The 20734-nt window shown below is 40.8% G+C and overlaps 1 protein-coding gene and 1 non-coding gene across 2 annotated transcripts; both read right to left on the reverse strand.

The window, feature by feature from the left end:
• Positions 1-2837: 2837 nt before the first annotated feature.
• Positions 2838-20087, reverse strand: ccar1 (cell division cycle and apoptosis regulator 1). The gene is made up of 26 exons (XM_006783863.2): positions 20013-20087; positions 18710-18870; positions 18441-18616; positions 18200-18328; positions 17650-17682; positions 16993-17189; positions 16614-16740; positions 15947-16066; positions 15152-15344; positions 14848-14992; positions 14578-14730; positions 14233-14458; positions 13456-13569; positions 12390-12556; positions 11304-11514; positions 10005-10088; positions 9730-9918; positions 9439-9630; positions 9095-9325; positions 8882-9011; positions 8676-8764; positions 8445-8585; positions 8190-8310; positions 7891-8073; positions 6376-6581; positions 2838-3467 (listed from the first exon to the last, which is right to left on the reverse strand). Exons 2-26 carry the CDS (start codon positions 18819-18821, stop codon positions 3390-3392), a joined length of 3747 nt encoding a protein of 1248 aa, XP_006783926.1. The 5' UTR covers positions 18822-18870; positions 20013-20087; the 3' UTR covers positions 2838-3389.
• On the reverse strand, positions 13359-13423 carry LOC118453726 (small nucleolar RNA SNORD98). Its single transcript, XR_004843422.1, has one exon. It is a non-coding gene; the product is annotated as a small nucleolar RNA SNORD98 (small nucleolar RNA).
• Positions 20088-20734: the final 647 nt, after the last annotated feature.

A 20734-nucleotide genomic window follows, 5' to 3' on the forward strand; every position in this document is an offset into this window, starting at 1 on the left:
AGATGTGTCCTGCTAAGTAAACCCTTTCTCTTTTTTTTCCAGTGTGCACTAGCTCTGTTTCTTGGTGGGAACAAATTTAGCTGTCAGTTCCACAGCTGCAGCCCCTCTGATGCTTTGTGGGACAGCCGAGCAGTGGGATTACATTAAAAATTGGGGTAGAATCTCAATTAATCACACTGGATACTAATGAGGTCTAAATGGAGTATAAAATAACAGATTAGACTCCACATCTGGACAGTGTCTGCAGCTGCCTGCGACAACACAGACAGAAAAGTATGAGAGATAAAATGATTAATCACTAAAAGCATGTTAAAGGGGGACCTACATCTAGAGGACATGTAGAAGAGTAGCTTTGCATGCTCAAAATAAGCCTTAAAAAGTCTCTCAAGTTGATCACACAGAGCAGCCTGAGGCCCGTTTCTGTCCCTCACAGTGATAACTTTAACATATGCTGACTTCATTATTTGCAATGCACGTTTAATTTATACATATGTATGACAAAATATAAGAAAATGCATAAAATGCACAAGCAACATCCTGCTTTATTAAAGGACATGAATGAATGTGTGTTGGAGTGATGGGAGGAAAACGTTTAAAGATAAATGCTCCTCAGACAAACTCTACTCTACATGATAAACACTCCGGTCACACCCTTAACATCTTCAGTGATACCACATCTGATAAATGCTGTGCAGCCACTCTTGAGTTCATTACGTTATCTCGCCTGTCAGTTTTAGTTTTAGTGCACTTTTCTCCACTTAGATCCATCACCTGGTAGCACAGTCACGGGTTGGAGGGGCAAACAAAAACCTTTTTGTCTGAAGAAACAGGATTATGGGGGGAGGGGGGTTGACCCCTTAGAGAGCAACTGATTAGATAATGGTCTTCATTCAGATAATGGGGCTGCATTTCAGACAGCGGTGTTGGAGATGTTTTAAAAATTGCTGGAATTATGAACTCAGAAAATTAACATCAGATTTTGATCCAACATGAAATACCATCTAGAAAGCACCCGATTGGCAACACAGTCATTTTTTAGCATGGCAAAGATCACAAATACAGTGGAACATTATCAGTCATGCACTGGCCTCTCCAGGACCCAGGCCTCTACATTATTGAAGCAGCGTGGGATCATCCTGACAGAGAGCAGAACAAAAAACAGCATCCAAAAAAAAGAACTTTAAATGTCCTGCAAGATGCCTGGAGAACTATTCCTCAACACTACTTAAAGACAATTTAAGAAACCTGCATAAGGATGTTTGGACTGTAAAGGTCCTCATACCTAATATTGACTCTCAAAGTCATTGTTTTTGCCTTGTATACTGTATTTCTAATTACGCTTGCAGATGTTTTAATAAATCGCTTCAGCTATTCACATTTCCTTGCAAATTTCCTTCCTTTTTGTGACACAAACAGATTTTCATCTAAAATGTTGTGATCCAAACGATCACCACTCTTAGACAACCTCAACACCTCTTCACCAGAGTCGAGATGTTGATGTTGGGAGCTTAGCATTAAAGTCACATGATGTGTGATCTGACACTTCAGCCTGAGGTCAGATTGTAAAGAAGGGGGACCAAAACAGAATTTAAAAAAAGTTTTAAAAGATTTTATGTGGCTTGTGTTGTTTACACTTTAATTAAAAGTGACCTGAGTCACATGAAAGCAAATAAGTAAATTAGTCAAATAAATGTAAATACGCACAGCTTTGCATCGAAATACAGTAAATTGTATTTCTAATAGAGGCTGATGAGCAGTTGGCTTGTGAGGTTTTCACTGGAACCAACAGACCTCCAGTAAAGGAGAAGTGTAGATTCATGATTCAATAAAAGACAGTTCAGTTTTATTTACAGAGCACCAATCCACAACAGCAGTTGCCTCAAGGTGTTTTATTCGGAGGACCTACAATATTAGAAAGCTACCCCAACAATCACAAGATTCCCTATGAGTAAGCATTGGCAACAGTGGAAAGGAAAAACTCCCTTTTGACAGGAAGAATCCTCCAACACAACCAGGCTCAGGGAGGGGCAGCCATCCACCGTGATTGGGTGGGAGTGAGGGGAAAACAAGAGAGCAAAGGTAAACTATAGGTGAGAGAGTCAGAGTTTAATAATTGCTAAGGCTTACTAGAGTAGTCGTGTCTCAATACAGAGTGAAAAGGGAGGAGAGAAAAAGAAACACTCAGGGCATTATGAGAACTCACCCAGCACCCAAAACCTATTGGAGCAGATGGTTCAGGGTCTTCTGATCCAACCTTAACTATAACCTTTATCAAAGTTTTAAGACTTTCTTAAAAGTGGTGGGTGTCCACGCCGAGTCCAAAACTGGGAGCTGGTTCCATAGTAGTCCATAGTCCAGTAGCTACAACTCTACTGCCATCTGCTGGTCAGCAGTGTAACACTGCAACCCACACAGCAGCTGCTCTATTAAGTTTTCATCTCTTTCAGTGTGCTCTTATCTTTGTAAATAAATAAATGTCTTTATAGAAAAAAATGGTAAGTCAAAATACCTGCTGTGACACAAACAGTGGGGGAAAGAAATGCAGACACACTGTAGTGTTAAAATGGACCACTTTACTCTTGCACAAGACATCCATAGAGCGCATTTCAATATAAAAATAAAATCGCCTGCTTTGGAGCACATTTAAACGCAACTGTGCCTCTTGTTAAGAACCCAAACCAATGCACACAATTTAGAGATGGATCTCAAGTGTTCATTCCTTCAGCAGAACACACATTCATTAAGCTTAACTTTTGGTTCATGTGTTAGTTTTCTTTAGCAGAAAACACGACAAACGCTGGTCACAGTAAAACATGAAAGTGGCAGCGCAGAACCTGTTAAACCAGCCAAAGAAAAGGACTACAAACCGAGCAGAGCTGTGAGAAATAAAGAGGGGCTGGTTAAGGAAGTGCTTCTGTCTGAAGCACACGGGAACACTCCCAACACTTCCTTCCATCCAAAATTAGCTTCTTTTAAATATTTTATGAATACTCTCGCACATAAATAGCATCATTATTGCTCATTAGAAAAAAAAAACAAGACTCAAGTAACACTCACACACACACGCCTGCATTTAAATCTACAGAGTGGCACTTGAGCGGCCTTAGCAAAGCAAACGCGATGGCAAAAAGATGCTAGCAACTCAACTCACTTTGAAAATAAGCGCTTCAAAGCTTTGTCATCGTTAAAATTACTCTAAGTAAGAAAAGTAACTCCTCAGAAACAGAGGAGGAGGTCAAATTATTACAAGGGAACTAATTCATTAAATTAAACATACTTGGGAGACAACGGGTTCAAATATAACACAGTCAAATTACTCGTGTAGTGAATATTTACAGTTTAAGATAATCAGTACTGATTAGCTTCATTCCTTTGAAATCTGTCACTTATTAATCTGCGCCGTTCGTCTGGGATGTCCGATTGTGATCAGCGGCGACTTCGCTGCCAGGCTCGTCTATGTCCTGATCCTGAAAAGGAAAAAGCAGTAAGTGAATATGAGCTCATTTCCTCCATCGAGGTAAACATTTTAACCCTTGTGTTGTCCTTGGGTCATTTAAAAATCAAAAATGTGTTTTTTATTCATCAAATGGTCTGAAAATAACAGAAGTTATTCATTACTATGCTATGCATGATTGGAATAAGTTTTAAGTAATTTGAATTATTTATGGGGTTTTTATTGGATTTTGTAACACCTGTGGTCCTCGTGGACAAAAATGACCCCAAAGTACAAAGTGTTGCAAGGGGCCATATTTTCACACCATACTGCTTTCAAACATCTTGGATCTTGGATCACTGATGTGTGGGGTCAAGCAATGGTCATAACAACCACAACAACAACAACAGCAGGCAGCACAATGAGGAGCCAGGTGCTCTATATTCAATTAAATTGTATTTATACAGCGCCGAATCACAACAACAGTCGCATCAAGGTGCTTCATATTGTAAGGTAGACCCTACAATAATACACACACAGAAAGTATGCTCACAAGCCTCCACTGCACTGGAGGCTTGTGAGCATACTTTTTTTTTAACCATGTGGTGCAAAGCAATGACCAGTAGAACAATGCATATATTGTCCTCTAGTATAATGAGGAGGAAGAATCAATGTTCAGGAAGATCCAGGGTTAGAAGATAAAGAAAATGTTGTCAATATTTAGATCACATGCCACCATTTCTCTAACCAGCAGAAGTGGAAGAAAGCTATGAAGTGAAGAAAAGTGATGAAGAATCTGAACTATGTTCAAGTAGGTTCTCAGGCATCCAGGACATGGTAGTCTGAGGAGCTTGGAAAGAAAGTGTCTGGGCTTCTTGAAGTTTCTTGAATTTTCAGAATGTGAAACTGAAATAGAAGATGTGTCAGAGGACTACACATCTTCCATTTCAATTATGATGAAGACAAAAATCAAGCAAGAAAGAGGAGTCAGCTGAGACAGAGGAATATTTGCAGTAATGTGAGGAAACATTGATCTGGTCTTCTATCCTTCCCAGTGACAGACGATGCATGACTCTCTCGAGCGTCACAGAGAAAGACAATCTACCACAGTCCAAGCACATATGCCAGGTCCCATACTCCTTCAGTTGCTTTTCTACTCGAGTACTGAAAGCATTATACACAGTGTATTCTGCTTGTATTCTGCTTTTTAACGTTCACATGCCAATGGATGCATCAGAGACCAAGTTGGGGTTCAGTAACTTGTCCAAGGACACCTTGGTAAGAACTCCAGACTAGATCACACAGAGACTGAACCAACAACCATCCAATTAGCAGATGACCTGCTCTACAGCCAACGCAATGACAAACAAGGAGGGACAACGAGAGAGGAAGAAAAATGGATCGAATGCAGCTGTAGGCATATGTGGGTATATTGATTCTTACTGCCGTGCATCCAGTAGAGTCGCTACGGCCAGTTTATGACCTCCTGAGTCTGGTAGAGAAGTTTTAAAGGTGACACAAGATTAATCATAGAATCCCAAAAGTGATATCATTTCATGATAAAGACACAATAGATGATCGTCGTTCACGACACAAACGTGCTCCTATTTGAGGTGTATGGAACAAGTGGGTGTTTCTCCTGCTGTTGATGTAAGATCCAGGTACTGATATGACTGTATGAGTGCCTAGTCCCCTTCAGAGGACTCTGTCCATTCCAGCAGAACATCCCAAGTAAACCGGGGAGCTATGAGATAAAAACATGGGCAGTATGTGATGCCAGGTCCAGCTGTACATGGAACATGCTAGTGTATGATGGCAACCTATCTGGCCTGCAGTCAGGACACGCGAGTTGTCCCTAACATTGCAGAAGGTTTCCAAAAGAAAACAATCACCTGTAACAACTTGTTTACTGTATATGACCCTTGGCCTGCAACTGCAGAAAAGAAAGCTGTCCATGATGGGACCAGTGCAGAGGAATAAACCTGAGCTTCCTCCTGCACTTGTGTCAAATATGGACACGCCTTTGTTCTCATGAAAGTTTGCCTTCACTCAGACCCATGCCCTGGTGTTCCTACCATGCCAAAACATAGAAAACTGTCAGGCAATGAGTTGGAATAAAGTTGAATAAAACCTTGAAACACAGAGATGAATGATATTTTATACTTATTGCTTTATAAACAGTCAAAGCAAACGGGGTCATTTTTGAGCCCAGAGGACAACAGATGTGATTATTTGCTGCCAGTAAAAAACTTGAAGTAGTTTAAAAACAGCTTTCTAAATTAACTTTGACATAAACCCATCTGTGATAATCTGTTAAAGCAACCGACTCTGGTTGTGAAACGATAATCACGATAACTGATGATTTAATTTATTTTTTTACCCGAAAACAAAGAAACATTTTGTATAAATTAGGTTTTATCAGACATAAATTTGAAATAAAGAAATAGTGTCAAAATGTTTGAATTAAGTTTTAAATAAAAGTGGGGGAAAAATCCACTTCATATTAATTAAGTATCAATCAAACCAGATGGGGACATTTTTGACCCCTGAGGACCACAGGTGTGATTATGTGCTGCCATTTAAAATTTATAAACGCTTCAAAAAAAACCTTTCTTACTAAAGTTCAGCATAAAGCACTCTGTAGTTAGTCAGATAGTTAAAATAATCTGAACATTTAAATATTTTATTGTCTTGTTTTATTTTTGCTCAAAAACAGAGTGTACTTTATGTAAACAAGGTCTGGTGGCCCTAAAATGTAGGGTCAATTTTGTGTTAATGTGTTGGTCTTAAGTAAAACTAAGACCAACACTGAACAGATTGACAATTTATACTTTATACTTATATAAATATAAAAACACTCAAATGAAGCGGGGACATTTTTGACCCCTGAGGACCACAGGTGTTTGGAAATCGGGAGGACATTATGATTAAACGTGCTGCACCTTCTTCAGCACTTCCAGCACTCCTTTCACAGTGGACATCAGTGAGTTTGCTGATTTGCTCAGGAGCTCGCGGTAGACTTTCTTCTCTTCCTCCACGGTCTTCAGAGTCTGCTCGGTTTGGCTCAGAGTGCTTTTCACCTCCTCCAGCTCCCTCGACAAAGATTTGTTGGCTTGCTCCAACTGAGCTTTAATCTTTGCGTCTTCGTCTGCGATAAAGAATCAACACCAAGTCAGGATCACAGAGACAGCAGGTCAGTGGGCAAACGCTGGTCACAGTAAAACATGAAATCGGAACTGGAAACAGCAGCGCATTCCACTGAAGTCTGTAAAAACTAGCCACTTTATTAGGTACACCTGTCCAACTGCTCATTAACACAAATATCTAATCAGCCAGTTACATATTAGCAACAAGGTCAAGATGACCTGCAGAAGTATTTCAGAAAGTGCTGATCTACTGGGATTATCACATACCAAAACAACTCCTTACAACCAACGAATGTAACCTAACATTAGCAAGGTGTACCTAATAAATGTTTGCTTGACTCTGTGGATTCTTTTAAAAAACAGTTAAAAACTCTTCTGTTCAAACAAGCCTTTTGTTGATCTACATATTTTATATTTTTTACATTATTTACATTTGATCTTTTACATTGTATATAATGTCTATTGATTTTATTGTTTATTTTAATATTTGTGTACAGCACTTTGTGATCGTCTGTCTGTGAAAAGCACTTAATAAATAAAGTTTACTTACTTACTAATAAAACGTCCAATCATCGTAACTATACACTACATTTAACTGCCTCTCAAGTTAGTCCACCTTCTTGGTGACAAAGGTCTGTTCTGTCAGTTTGTGATTAACAAACGATTGTTATACAATATGTGCACAGCTGGTCAGTAACCTCAGTAACCTGTATTTCTTCCGTGTCAGTGTAATCATGAGCAACCAATGTGGCGGTATCCTCGCAACAGCAAAGAAACAGCTCAGTCGTGGACATTGTGGACTGGCAGTAAACATCAGCGTCTATAAATGCCAACATTAAACATTCACAAACATGTGGTAAGGGCAAAATATGGGGTAAGGGCAGTAGGAAGACTCATCTCCTGTAGATTAATAATATGTTACATATTCTCTTTACACTGCTGCACATATACTGTAGTGAAGCCATGTAAATCTGCCTGTTCTCTGCTAGGATAATAAGGTTCAGTCCTACACTGCCTTCCTTTTCTTTGAAGACTGTGTTTGTGTTTATGTTACAGTCAAACTTTTAACTAATTTCCAGTTTCCATTTTGAATTTACAATAAACTCAGTTTTGCAGACTCCTCTTTGCCATCCAACATACAATGTGTCAGTTCACGTTTCACCAGACATCACAGAAGGAGGGTCCGGAGAATGAAGTGAGACTGAGCTTCTCTGTAGCAACGCTCAAATTGAGCCAGATCATTGTCCCGAGGGACTACTGACACAGAGTGTAGCTTGCAGTTTAGGACATATAATGCAATCCAAAACATACCCATTTTAGCATCCTGCACCATAAGCTTCTGCTCTATTTCCTCTCTCGCCTTCTCACTCTTCTCTAGCTTCTGCATCATGCTGCCGATGTCAACCATAGCTCCGTTATACACGATCAGGTTACCAGACTCGCTGGCCTCTGACTGAGCACGAGTTTTAGAAGCAGGAAGCAGTCCTCGGTTACCTTAAGGAAGGAAATGTGATACAAATAAAGTCATTTGGCATCTGTCGCTCCATCCTACTTAAATTAAATTTATGGAAAATTAAAGGACACACTAATAGAAATATCTTCAGGCTTACCTGTGAGATTTTCAATCTGGGCTTCATTGAAAGAAGGAATGGGTTCATCTTTCCCCCTGTCTGTCAGTTTTCGGTAGTAACACGATTCTCTGACAACAGGTTTGTTCAAAAGCTTCTTTATCTGAAAACAGAAATCAACAAGACAGATTTACTGAGCTGTAAGGCTGACGGTACGTGTCTTAAAGCAAAGTGAAAAAGAAGGTCAGACAGGGTAAGAATCACAGAACCAGAAAGACCGTGTGCTTGTGTTTTCACCTGAGCACGAGAGAGATGCAGTCCCAGTGTGTACAAGATCTCCTCCAGGTCTCTCTCAAGTAAATAGCCACAGTGGCTCTGATCGAAGTAGACAAACGCCATCAGCAGCTCCCTGTTGTGCGTGATCATCTGTTTCCTTTCCTAGTGTAACGACAACCACGTTCATTAAAAAACAACTTTCTGAACAACATCTACACCTCACCGACGTGTCTATAACAACATACAGCCAACCTTATCTTTGGAGGACCTCTCTTTCGACGATTTTCGGTCATCTTTGCGGTCTTTTCTGTCTCTGTCAGTGGAGTCGTCATCATCTTTGTCTAATAAACAATCAGAAATATTATATCTTAAAACCATTTTGTGTCTTTGTGAAAAGAAAATATCCCAAAGTAGTACACAGTTCCAAATCATTCATTTAATCAAGAAGAGTACAGTACCATCATCCTCATCATCATCTGCATCTTCAGCCTCCATGGGATCATATTCTTCAGCATTGGCTGTGCTGCCATCATCTTCATTCTCCTCTTCATCTCGAGACTCCTCCTTTTTCACTGTCTTTTCTTCAGACTAATTTAAAAAAAATGACACAATGACATAAAAACTCACATTTATCAGACAAACAGAGTAAAAACCTGAAAGGCTGCAGAAACCTTTTTCTTCTCTTCCTCATCTTCTTTGGTCTTCTTTGCTGTCGGTTCTTCGTTCTCTTCTTCTTTCTCCTTCTTCATTTCACGCTTTTCAGCCTCTTTCTTTTCAGCCTCTTTTTTGGCTTTCTTCTCCTTCTTCTCGTCCTTGGTAGGAAGCGCAGCGAGGGCTTTATATATGCGGTAACCAAAATCTCTCTGCAGCATCTCATTAAAAAGCTCAGCAAACAGAGAAACCTGTACAGAAAGAAGACAGTATATTAAAAAACCTGTAAAGAAAGCAAACACACACACTTCACATGTGTGTGTTTGCAGGTCTTTGTAACAAACCCCAGAGCATTAATTCTCACCTCAAATGAGTGCTCCTTGTTGTCTTCTAGTCTGTAGTCCAGTAACACACTCAGGGACATGACACTGCAGTCAAATTTGCCGTTCTTGGCTGCCCAGTTTGGGTGTACAAGGATGGTAGGCTCATCAGGAAGGATGTAGCGCCTTTCTCTCCGCTGGCGCTCAAGCTCCTCCTGCCTCTTCTTTTCCTCCTCCTGACAGACAAAAGTATCCATCAGGTGGAATTTAAAATGAACCTTAATTACTGAAAAGATTTTGTTATATATAAAAGGCTTAAAAAAATGTATCTGTACCTCTCTGTCATCCTCAGTGCGTGCTGGCTCCTCTTCCTCCACATCCTTGGTCTCTACTTTCTCGGGCTCCTTGGACTCCTCTACCTGCTCCTCCACCTTTAGCTGTTTGGTGAGGCGAGCAATCAGCTGTGACTTTAACCCCTTAGAGCTTAGAGAGCGACAATCGAGCTCCCTGCGCAGGTCATTTACCTACAAGTGGAGAAAACGGACATGAAAAAGCAAGTTGAACATTTCTCGTCCTGGTCTCTACTCATACCTGCACCAGCTTTACGCACCTTCATTGATTTCGGGTCAAGTTTAGCCCAGTGAGTGGGAATACTAACGTCCTTCGAATCATTGTCATCCTTCTCCTCTTCCTCCTTGACAGGAAATCATTAAGATAGAGACAGGCAGAGGGAGAGAAAGAGGTGGGATAACAAACAGTCAGCATAGCACTCATGGTCCTGGTGAGCTTTAAAGTTGATCCGTGCAAGAAGCAAGGCCTCATTTGTCTTTCATTCTCTTGTCCTAGTGAGCTCTCGACTGTGTTTAAGTCCACTGCTACTGAAGCGTACACAGGGAAGCTCTCTAGCTCTTATAAAAAAATAAATTAAATTAAATTATAATAAAAAAAACAACAGAAATGCTCCCCCCCCAGCTGCCAATCAATCAATCTGTGGAACACAAAAAAGGTAAAAATCAATGAGAGGTGTGTCCAAAAGGTGTGTAGGTACATCAGGTGAATGAAGCTGGCCTCCAAACGGAGTGAGGATAGGCTGGCCCTACCATGCTCTATGACTGGGGTATTGCCATTTATGGGTTTTATACACCTACGTCAGATAGGAGCCATGTGTCCTTCTGTCCAACCAACTGCCCTGGAAAAACCAAATTCTACATATAGTCCAAATGAAAGTGTAGAATCCAACAACAAGAACAGACAAGAAGCAGGACTTGGGGGAGGTTCTCTTTTCGAAGTCAGACGATATCAAATTGATGTAAATAATCATATAGAAATACACATTTCTCTACAACAAACACATTATGTGAGCGCAACTGACTCCACAGATTCCAGTACGTTTGTAAATGATGGGTCCCAGTGTTAAAAATTGATCACTGGTTCAAATTTAAACTCATTCTCAATCAATCTGCAAGCAGATGCCTTTTTATAATAATGCAAAACAAATGCCAACATTAACATAAAATACTGAACAAGATTAGCACCCAATTTTGTGGTGTTTAAGCAACTGGAAGCTGTTTTACCATTTGCGACCGGGGCCTACACAACACAACCTAGTCTCACTGCTTCCACTGTGTGTGTCTGCTGGATGTGAGGGAAGGTGGGAGTGCTGATGGAGGAATGGAGGAGTTGGAGCAGAGGAAAAGGGGACAGGTGGAGGAATAAACAGAAGAAGCCTAGGTGAGGTTTGGTGGAGCCGTAATATGCCTGGGTTCGTATCTGTGTGCGTGCAAGGTGAGGTGTGCTTTGTATTTTGTGTGTGTATCTGGGTTTTTTTGTTTTTTGTTTGTTTTTTTGTAAGTCCTGTGCCTTCCTGTGAGAAGCGGAAATGAGAAGAGAGGGATTAGCGGTTCAGTGCCTGTTCTCCATCTGCCTCCTTTCGCTCGGCCGACAGCTTCTCAGCCAGCTGCTCCCGGAGTCGCCGTGACAGCACCTCCCACTCTGAGCGGGTAGGAAGACAATGCCAAACATCCGGAAGAAACAAAACCACTGTCTCCACATGAGCAGGGACTGTCCGCCCCTTGTGTGTCTCCTCTGGCCGATGATAGCGAATCTCTGCAAAACGATACCTGTCGCAAAGGAAGAAGGTGCATTGGAAAGAAACATTCTGGTCAGGGCACAGTATAAAAGGCAAGCCTTGCTATTGGGCGAGCCTTCTACAGCTACTCCCTCCCATCAGGTCACTCAATGATCGTACAGGTCATTACAGTGACCCTTCTCCCACACAACACACAGCATAGACAAATGGACCCAGTCTGCAGCTCTCCGACTGTTGGCACAGGTTATGGCAGCCATTTTGAAAAAGTTGACAGACAATCACAGGAAAATTAAAAATTAAAAAAAATTAATAATCACACCCCCAAAATTCATCCCCATTATAGCTTCAGCCAATTATGGATGAGTACTCTGCATTTGCCCTAGGATGCACTTGACGTACTACATTAGGGTTGTGTGAAGAGAGACAGAATCAACAGGACAGTGAAAGCCAGTTAAATATGTAAGATATTTAACAGAGAGAATAGAAAAAGAAAAGAAAAACAAAAAGTAATGGCAGTGTCTTCTGGTCCAGGCTACTGCTTCCAGCCACCAAGTCCATGCGTTTGGTTTTTCATCACAATGAAATGTGTGTATATGAATAAGAGTGTGTGACAGAAAGAGAGAGCCAAGACTACAACACACAAAAGGCCAAAAAAAACAACATTACACAACAAAAAAAATTATAATAGTAAATAATAGATTGCAAATTAACAGCACAATAATCATTAATATAACAAAAATTAAAACAAAACAGAACCACACACTCTACATGTCCAGGAAAGATTTAGTATCGAGGTAGCATAAAGATGCAGTACATTACAGATAATTTAGGATTTTAGTTACAACGTTAAGAATTATAACACAACCAGTGAGAACAATAAATACTGATGAGAGTAGCGGAGCTTACCACTGAGTGCACAGACTAAGGTCAATGCCTGTGAGGGCCCTGCAACAGCGTATCGCTGTCTTAATAAGGACTGATGGATCCTTTTCTGGGTCCGCTCCATCCAGAGATGGAGACCAGTGACCACCAATGGCCATGGCCTCGTCTTTACCTCTCATGCCCACCAAAAACTGAAGGAGAAAAAGACAGGTGCAAGGAGAGCCACAGAGTACAGGTTAGATGGAAATGGGGAATGGGAATATGGAAAACAAAGGTGCAGAGAGTGAAAAGAGCAAAGAGAATAGAGACAAAAACAGAAAAGCATCAGCAGTATGTCCAAATAATCACACGTCTAATAAATTTGTGCAATATTCTCATTTTCTGACCTTTCCTCTTGCAGACACAGAGGATGCTTCAAACATTACACAGAAATGTAAATGCCAGAATGAATTCCCCCTGCAGGTCGCCCCCTTTCACACACACACATCTCTGCAAATCTCCAGACATAAGAAGATGCAACCCTACAGCATCATGGCCTGAAGTTGTCATTCATACAGTGAGCGATATTCAGGTTAGCACTGGTCTATTAATCTTTTAATATTACTGGCCCACAATAGCAACTATGTTATCAGATGCAAACCCAACAAGCTGTCAGTGTAACTGTTCTCCAGAGATGGCGGCTAGTGTGCGTGACTGTAGTTCCACAAGCTTTGTAGGAATTCTGATGCTGATGATCCGCCCCCCAAAAAATGTAGCTAATTTTCCCACTGAAGCAGCCTGTTGGTTCCTGGTGGCACACTGAAAAGCCATCAAGGCAGACTTGGAGCAAGAAAAGAAACTTACTGTCAACTCTATTTGTCACTGTAAAGTGAGCTCTGACAATAAAAATTTATCTCTGATCTTACTGTTGTTTGTACTATACAGCATTAGAAATAGCTTTCAGGGAAAGGTGAAACAAATAACACACCACAGGTAAATTAACACAAGGGAGCTGACATCAGTTTATAGTTTTCCACACTGAGTATTCAGCAATGGAATAGGGTTACTACATCATCGTCAGCTCCTGTGCATTCTAAAGGGTTTGACATACCTTAATCAGTCTAGCAGGATGCTGGAAGGAGTCTCTGACTTCCTGTGGGTCCTCTGCCAGAGCACAGGACTTATGATAGAGCTCCTCTATACTGGGGTTAGCCAGCAGCATCACCTGAAAAATGGAAGAGGCCACATTAAAGTTATAATCCTTACTATACTATTCAAGTCAAAAGCCACGTTTTACACAATTTATGGTCTGCATTCCCTTTGTATAAAATGTCAGAGTTCAGTCAGTAATTATGCCTCTTCATCACTGCTTTGTCTCACTAATGCGTTCCTATGAAAATACACGTCTTCATTGGGAGGCTCTTATGATGGCAGCTGTTACTATTCACACTCTTTACACTGTCAGAGGTGTACAAAGATACTACAAATAAAAACATAACATTTCCTACTATAGAGGGTTAACAGTCACAGTCAAGGATTAGTTGAAAAGTTGTGGGTGATAGCTTGCACACCTCTAGCTGCCATGTGGCATTACCAGCTTCAACAGAATGAATGGTATATGAAGCCTTTTTGGCTGTAGGTTATGTACCTCTGTAAGCACCTAAAAATGACATATGCAAGGCTCAAACATGACAACTATATACAAGCCTATCATTTTCTGATTTACTTTCATTTTAATGCTGCAGTGCTATGATATACACACTGCAGTTAAAGCTGATTACTGTTAAGTTTATTATTTGAAAGAGCTGTGCAATTTTTTTTTTTACATTACTTATATTGTTGCAACTTATTTAGTTGCAACAATAGCATTTAGCACTGGCAGTCGTACCTTAGCACTGTAGGTATGGTTGGCGTCAGGAGGGTCCAGCACAGCCGTGTTCTTGACTAGAGGATCAACCTCTTTGTGCAAAATGTGGAAGTTACAAGCGTTACTAAACTGGAAGGGTCGCGTAAAAGGGAAGGCATCCACCCAGGTGAAGACAGCATCAAAGAAGTCACTGGGAATGTAGAGGCTCTGATAGCGCCTCCTCAGCTCCATCATGTCACAGCTGGAGCTGCAGAACACAAGGAGGCAGATTTCAAACTGGGGCGCCACATCCTGCTGTACAGTATTATGCTAACATGTGGCATATCTAGGATGATGTGTTTTTAACAAAGGAAACAATATACATACCCATCTAAGCTGAACTTGGAAAACTGGACAGTGTAGCGAGGTACAACTCTGCGAGGCCGTCTTGGGGAGCGGTCACGTCGCGGTGAACGATCTCTGGAACGTTTGCGTGTGGGTGACCGTTCTCTTGATCGCCTGCGCTCACGGTCTCTGTCTCTGTTAAAGAATCGATTTTTTTAAACTTAATGACTCATTACTTCTAATGAACAGGAGGATGAAATGGATGTGGAATAGGTGTATGATGTAGTAATTATATGGTAACTGCCATCTCACCTGCGTTCTTCTTTAGTCCTGAGGATGAGCTCAGGGCCTCGATCGCTGCGAGTGGGGAAACGAGGCGGAGGCTCAATTCTTCGGACAGGCTGCGGCTGTGCCATCATTCTCACTGGGGGCTGGAGGAGACCCCCGGGAAACACTTCTAGCAATGACGAGAATGCAAACCACTTCCTTACTACACATACTATTCTGTGTTCAAAGGTGGTACCAAAACAGCAGCACAAATAACACTCATCATTACTAGTTGTTCAGACTGCTTTACAAGGAAACGCTAGATAAATGCCACTGACAAGTACTGTACCTTTGGGCGGAGGCTGTGGCAACAGAGGCTGAGGAGGGTTTTGGAGAAGAGGGGCAAGAGAAGCAGCAGACAGCTGTGCCTGCAGAAGAGACGGAGGGGGAGCCTGGGCTGGAACACTGAATGTGGTTGGGGGAGGTAGTGACTGCAACATGGTGGGGGCTGCCTTCATCATGCTCGAAGCTTGAGGCTGGTTCTAGATAAAAAGTAACAAAGAAAAAGGAGGTTAAAAAAAAAAATCTTTAAATGCAGACCTAAAACGATCAATAACATGCCAGCTGTGCAACAAAATAAAATCTTGGTCAGCAGCTGCTTGGAAGAAAGACACTGGAAGAAGGTCTGAATATGTTTAAATCAAAGACTTGTAGAAATCTCAACAGGGGTTTCCTTAAAGGTTGTCCTAATCAAAGGAAAGCTGACGTGCAGCTTTGATCTCACAAAGTTATTTCAGTTAACCTGCCAAAAGTAATACAGCAGGTTCTGACTAGTTAAAAGGAAAAACCTTTTGATAAGAAAGATATTATGAGGTCCTGTTTACTAAGAAAATATGTCAGTTTAAGCGACATCTCTGATGTACAGCTTTATACTGTCAGAAAATCATGATGCTTTCTCACGTTAAAAGACAATGATTAGTATAATATTTGTCATCAAGAAGCGTATTTGTAAGGACATTTAATATACTTAGTGGGCAGCCAGGTTTGGCATTTTGCTCACCACTTTCAAAATAAAAAACAAAAATGAAAAAACAAGCCGACAGAAGGAACACAAAAAGTCTGTGATTCACATCTAAGGGGTTACATTTTGTCTGTTGTCCGCAGTGGAGTGCATGTCCGAGTAGCGCAGCTGCATCCCTGGCTCATTGTAAAGGCTGCCGAGCTGTGGGGAAGCTTGAGGTAAAGGCTGAGGCTGCTGCTGATGCTAGGAGGGATGGAAAACACAACAGTTTTAAAAAAAGAAAAAGAAAGAAAGACCAGGACTAAGAAATTTTTTTGAAAAGGACAAATAAAATAAATAAACACTCATAGCAAGACTCTAGAAAGTCTGAGCACATTTGTTGTAATTGGAAGTAACCCCACCAGTTTCAGATGATGAGAACATGTTTACTGTGCATTAAGCGCTAAATTGCATTTAAACACTTTGCAACAGTGGGAGTTTATTCAAACATGAAAAAGTGATGATATGATTTTTATTACAGTAAATAAGGACTTAAACACTAAAACCAGTAAAAGGTTTGTGTGCTTAACTTTATAATGAACTCCATGAAAACACTGGTGCTGATATAATTGTGATAATATGAAAAAAGTTCCTAATTCTCAGAATCAGGGACTGTATAAATACCTCTACATTTGAAATACAATGCATTTGTATAAACTCCTTTAATTAAAGCTGAAAGTATGCATTTCAATACAATACAAAGCCACAAACTAATGCTGTGCTCTAAAATGCAACCTTTGAACTTTCTCACCGACTGATTTGCTAGTTGAGGTAAAGTCTGGATGCGCTGGGCGTTCCACTTGAACGGCATATTCGGGTTGTACACAGCTTCCACTAGGACCCTGTCACCCACCTGGGGAGTCTTCCCCTTCACAGCACTATGAAATACAAATATATACAAAAACACATAAGAAAATCTGTTTGTAATGCTGTATCATTTTCAGATTCACAGAAGCAAACTTGTAGCTCTTTAAGTTATGGACGATAAATAAGGTCCTATGCAGGCTAACAATGGTGCAAGAAAAGGGATTGTATGTGCAATTTATACACTAAACAACTTCTGAAAGTGTTAATTTTATTAAACCACCAAGTAACAGAATCTGAGTGATGTTAGGACCACCCTTTTTCACCTTAACTGAAAGAAGACATCTTCATCTACAAAGCCAAACGTGTCATGCAGCTTATTGACGACACCAGTGAAGACTCGCTGCTTCTGAGGCTGCGTCTGCTGTTGGTGACTTGAACGTGGTGTGGGATAAGACACAGTAATTTGGGCTGTCTGCTGTGGGTTAGACAGGCTCAGGCTCGTGGGCAGGGCGACAGGGGGCTGAGGGTCAGGAAAGAAAGAAGAATCAAAACACTAAAATTACATTTTAGTGGTATATCTAAAAAATACCAAGGGAGATCACTTGATAGCTAACTTTGCTATTTCTATATGCATTAAACACAAAGCTTCAAGAAAAAGAACCTAAAAAATAATAATAAATAATAAGGAAATATGCTTTGATATGGTCATCTGGAAAAGAATTCAACCTAAATGATAGTTTGATTATTTAAATGCTCTGTGCAAACGTCCACAAAAAAACTCTAGTACTTGAAAAAGTGTGACAGTATGAGAGCAGACAGGGTGTAGCTGCTGCACCTCGTCTGCAGCAGCTGCCCTTGTCTGTGTCCACAACAGAGCATAATTGCCAGCTAACATGTAAACAGATAGGACAGATCTCGGTGTCTATTTGCCCTATGTAGCAGCTTGAGTTTGTTTGAGTATGTTTTTGTAAACACATTACCTGAGAAATGAGTGCCTGCTGAGGCTGTGGAAGCTGAATTAAGAAGAGAAAAAAAGTGAACTTTTTGTTGAAATGAAACAACAGATTTACACCCAAAGCAAAGACACATCTTGTGCTGTCATAATGCACCCAACAGCTGTTTGCTCACTAACAGTTTCTTACAACATAAATAATACGATCCATCTAGCGAAAGATGTAAACATGCTGTCCAGCCGTATCAAATTACAATTACCTTATTTACATATTTACATTACACTGTCTTGGGAAAAAAATTGAAAAGTGGCTAAAAAAAAATAGCAGAAATGGATTTTATGTTAATTTTGAAGATTTCAAAATGATCTTACAAAACTTTAAGATTTAGCAAACTTATGGTCAGTTTCCAAACGACCGTTCAGTCTACTGTAACACATCATATGGTGATGCGATATAAAACAATCAGAGAAATCTAAATTTAAAGCACAATGTCAATAAGATTCTAAACTGAAAAGGATATTTTCCAATGTAAGGAAATAAGGTGTGACACAAATAAAAGTAAAGGCTGGCAAGATACCTGATGAGGTACATTGTACAGCTGCTGCTGGGGGGGTTGCTGGGGAGGTTGCTGTTGTTGCTGCTGCTGTTGCTGTTGTTGCTGCTGCTGTTGTTGTTGATACTGCTGAAGCGCTGTATTGATTTGAGACTATGGACATTTAAAAAAAACAAAAGGGGGGCAGTAGCAAAGAGCGTCAAATGTGACCAGGGAAAAGACACACACGTCTTACTATGCTTAGCATTACTCTTTTGTGACTGACCTGCTGTAATGCTGCTGCAGCGGCTGCTGCAGCTTGCTGTTGCAAAGCAGCAGTTTGCTGAGAAAGCTGATAGTTTGCAGCAGACTGGTTGCTGAGAGAGGCTGCAGCCAAGGCTGACTGCTGAGAGTAAACAGCAGGAGATGCTCCCAGAAGAGATGGCTGCTGCACTCCAAGAGCTGTGGGGGTGTGGGGTATAATGTGAAACGTGAGTGTAATTGCACCACCGGGTAAAGTGCTAATGACATTTGATCTGATTTTGCTATACTCACAGTGCAGGCTGTTGAGGTCCAGAGACTGTCCTGTGTGGCCTGGCTGGGACACTGCTGTGGCAGCAAACTGAGTCGCCCACGGCGGATTTTTCTGTCCCCCGAACTGGGCCATGACTCATTCAGATTAAGGGCAGCCTTTCTTCTCCAGGCCAATGCTATCACTATAAAAACCAAAAATCAGGAGTATTAGTAGCAATTTGATCACACGGTCATGACTCTAGAGGCAGAACTTGAACTTGCTTGAATGCCAGCAGCTACTCTTTAAGTGCCTATTGGGGTACCAGCTTGTGTTTTTGTGTGACACACTGCATGTGCACGAGTAGATGTTACTTGTGGTGGATGTATAACAGTCAAAAACCTGCATGAATTTCAAGCAGGAAGTCTGGCCTGGCTTTAACTTATGTCACCATTTACTTTGCAAAGCATGTTACACATAACAAGGGCAAGGCAAGGGTGCACAGAACAACAAATGAAGACTAAAACCATGTCCGGTGAAGCATTTTAACTCTGATAGGCCAATTTTTCCCTTCTATAAAAAAAACTGTCTTGTCTACAGAAAAGACAGATTATCAGAACCTTACTACTCAGAGCTCATGGTGATGTTGACGCTGAGTGCACTTGCCAAAATAATCTTCACATATGTAGTATACTGTTTCTATGATAGTAAGGCAAAACGAGGGAATCCAAAAAGATCTATACTAATTATTTAATGAGGGGGAAAAAGTGTTCTCATAATTATCTCCAGGACTCTTCAGATTAGCATATGCTGACACAGCAACCAAAACGGGCTCAAAGGCTGTCCAGCTAACGTTAGCTACTCACTGAGAGTATGCTAGCGTGAGCAGCTAGGCTACTTAACGTTACCGTTCGTCTAGTGAGCTAATGTTGTTATTGTTGAAGGTAACAACAAGCTGACTCGAGCTTTTGTAGCTACGTTAATTTTGCTTAGGCAGCACCTTTCAAAAGTCCCCAGTTTGACTGCAAATATATTAAAATGCAGCATGGCTACTGTACGACAGATACGATAGCAACACATATAGAGCTAACACGTAGCATTTTCGCATCGTTAGCTTTGTTGCCAGATTAGCCTCGTGCTAGATTTGTTGTCGAAAGCGAGGCCTGAATTAAGCTCACAGGCTCTTGCAGTGAATAACCAGTCTTTTAAAAGCATAATAATACACAGCGTAATGACGGCAGGCTCTCTCTTGCATGCAATTTAAGAGTGCACGTTACATTTACATTAAATATTTATAATTATTTAGGTAATAAAGATTTTCATTAAAACACTGTCAACAGTGCTTACCGTTGTCTCCCTGCACCGGTCTATTACGGATAGATAACGCGCATGCGCAGAATGGAAACCCCATCCGTGCTCCACAGCCAGCAGACGGTAGACAGAGTAGTTCAAATATTTACTTGTAATCGTGTGCATATGGTGGTGATAATTCCATCACTTCCTTACTTCATGTAGGAATATAAAGAAGAACAATAGTCTGTTACCACTGATCGTAAAGGTTAGGACATGCTTAGGCCAAAATTAAAATGTAACATCTGAGCTAATTAAGATAATCCAGCTATTAGGCTACCTAATTTGTTTTGTTTTGTTTTGTTTTACAGCCGGTAAAAATGTACACGTTGTTAAACACAGCAAAAAATATAACGAACTGCTTATACAGGTATCATTATATATTATATTTCACACCATCACACCAACCCTTGCTCTTTTCCTCTAGCCAACCAGCTCCATTTTCACTATTCCTCCTCTGTGAATGTCCAAATCATGTCAGCCTTACTTCTCTACGTTTTTCATCTGGTCAATTCCAATGAAAATCTCGGCATCTTCAGGTCTAGCACCTCTAGCTCCATCTCCTACCGCTCTGCTACCATTTTCAAACAAGCTGCATGTGTGACTTAAACAGTATGAAGCTACTTTCAGTGCCTCCCTTATTCACGGGGAGTCACTGAGGCAGGTGATTTGATCTAGCACATTTTTACATTGAATGTTCTTCCTGACACATTGCTTGT

Source organism: Neolamprologus brichardi, chromosome 13 (genome assembly GCF_056152115.1).
Source record: "Neolamprologus brichardi isolate AB-2024 chromosome 13, ASM5615211v1, whole genome shotgun sequence".
Classification (NCBI taxonomy): Eukaryota; Metazoa; Chordata; class Actinopteri; order Cichliformes; family Cichlidae; genus Neolamprologus; species Neolamprologus brichardi.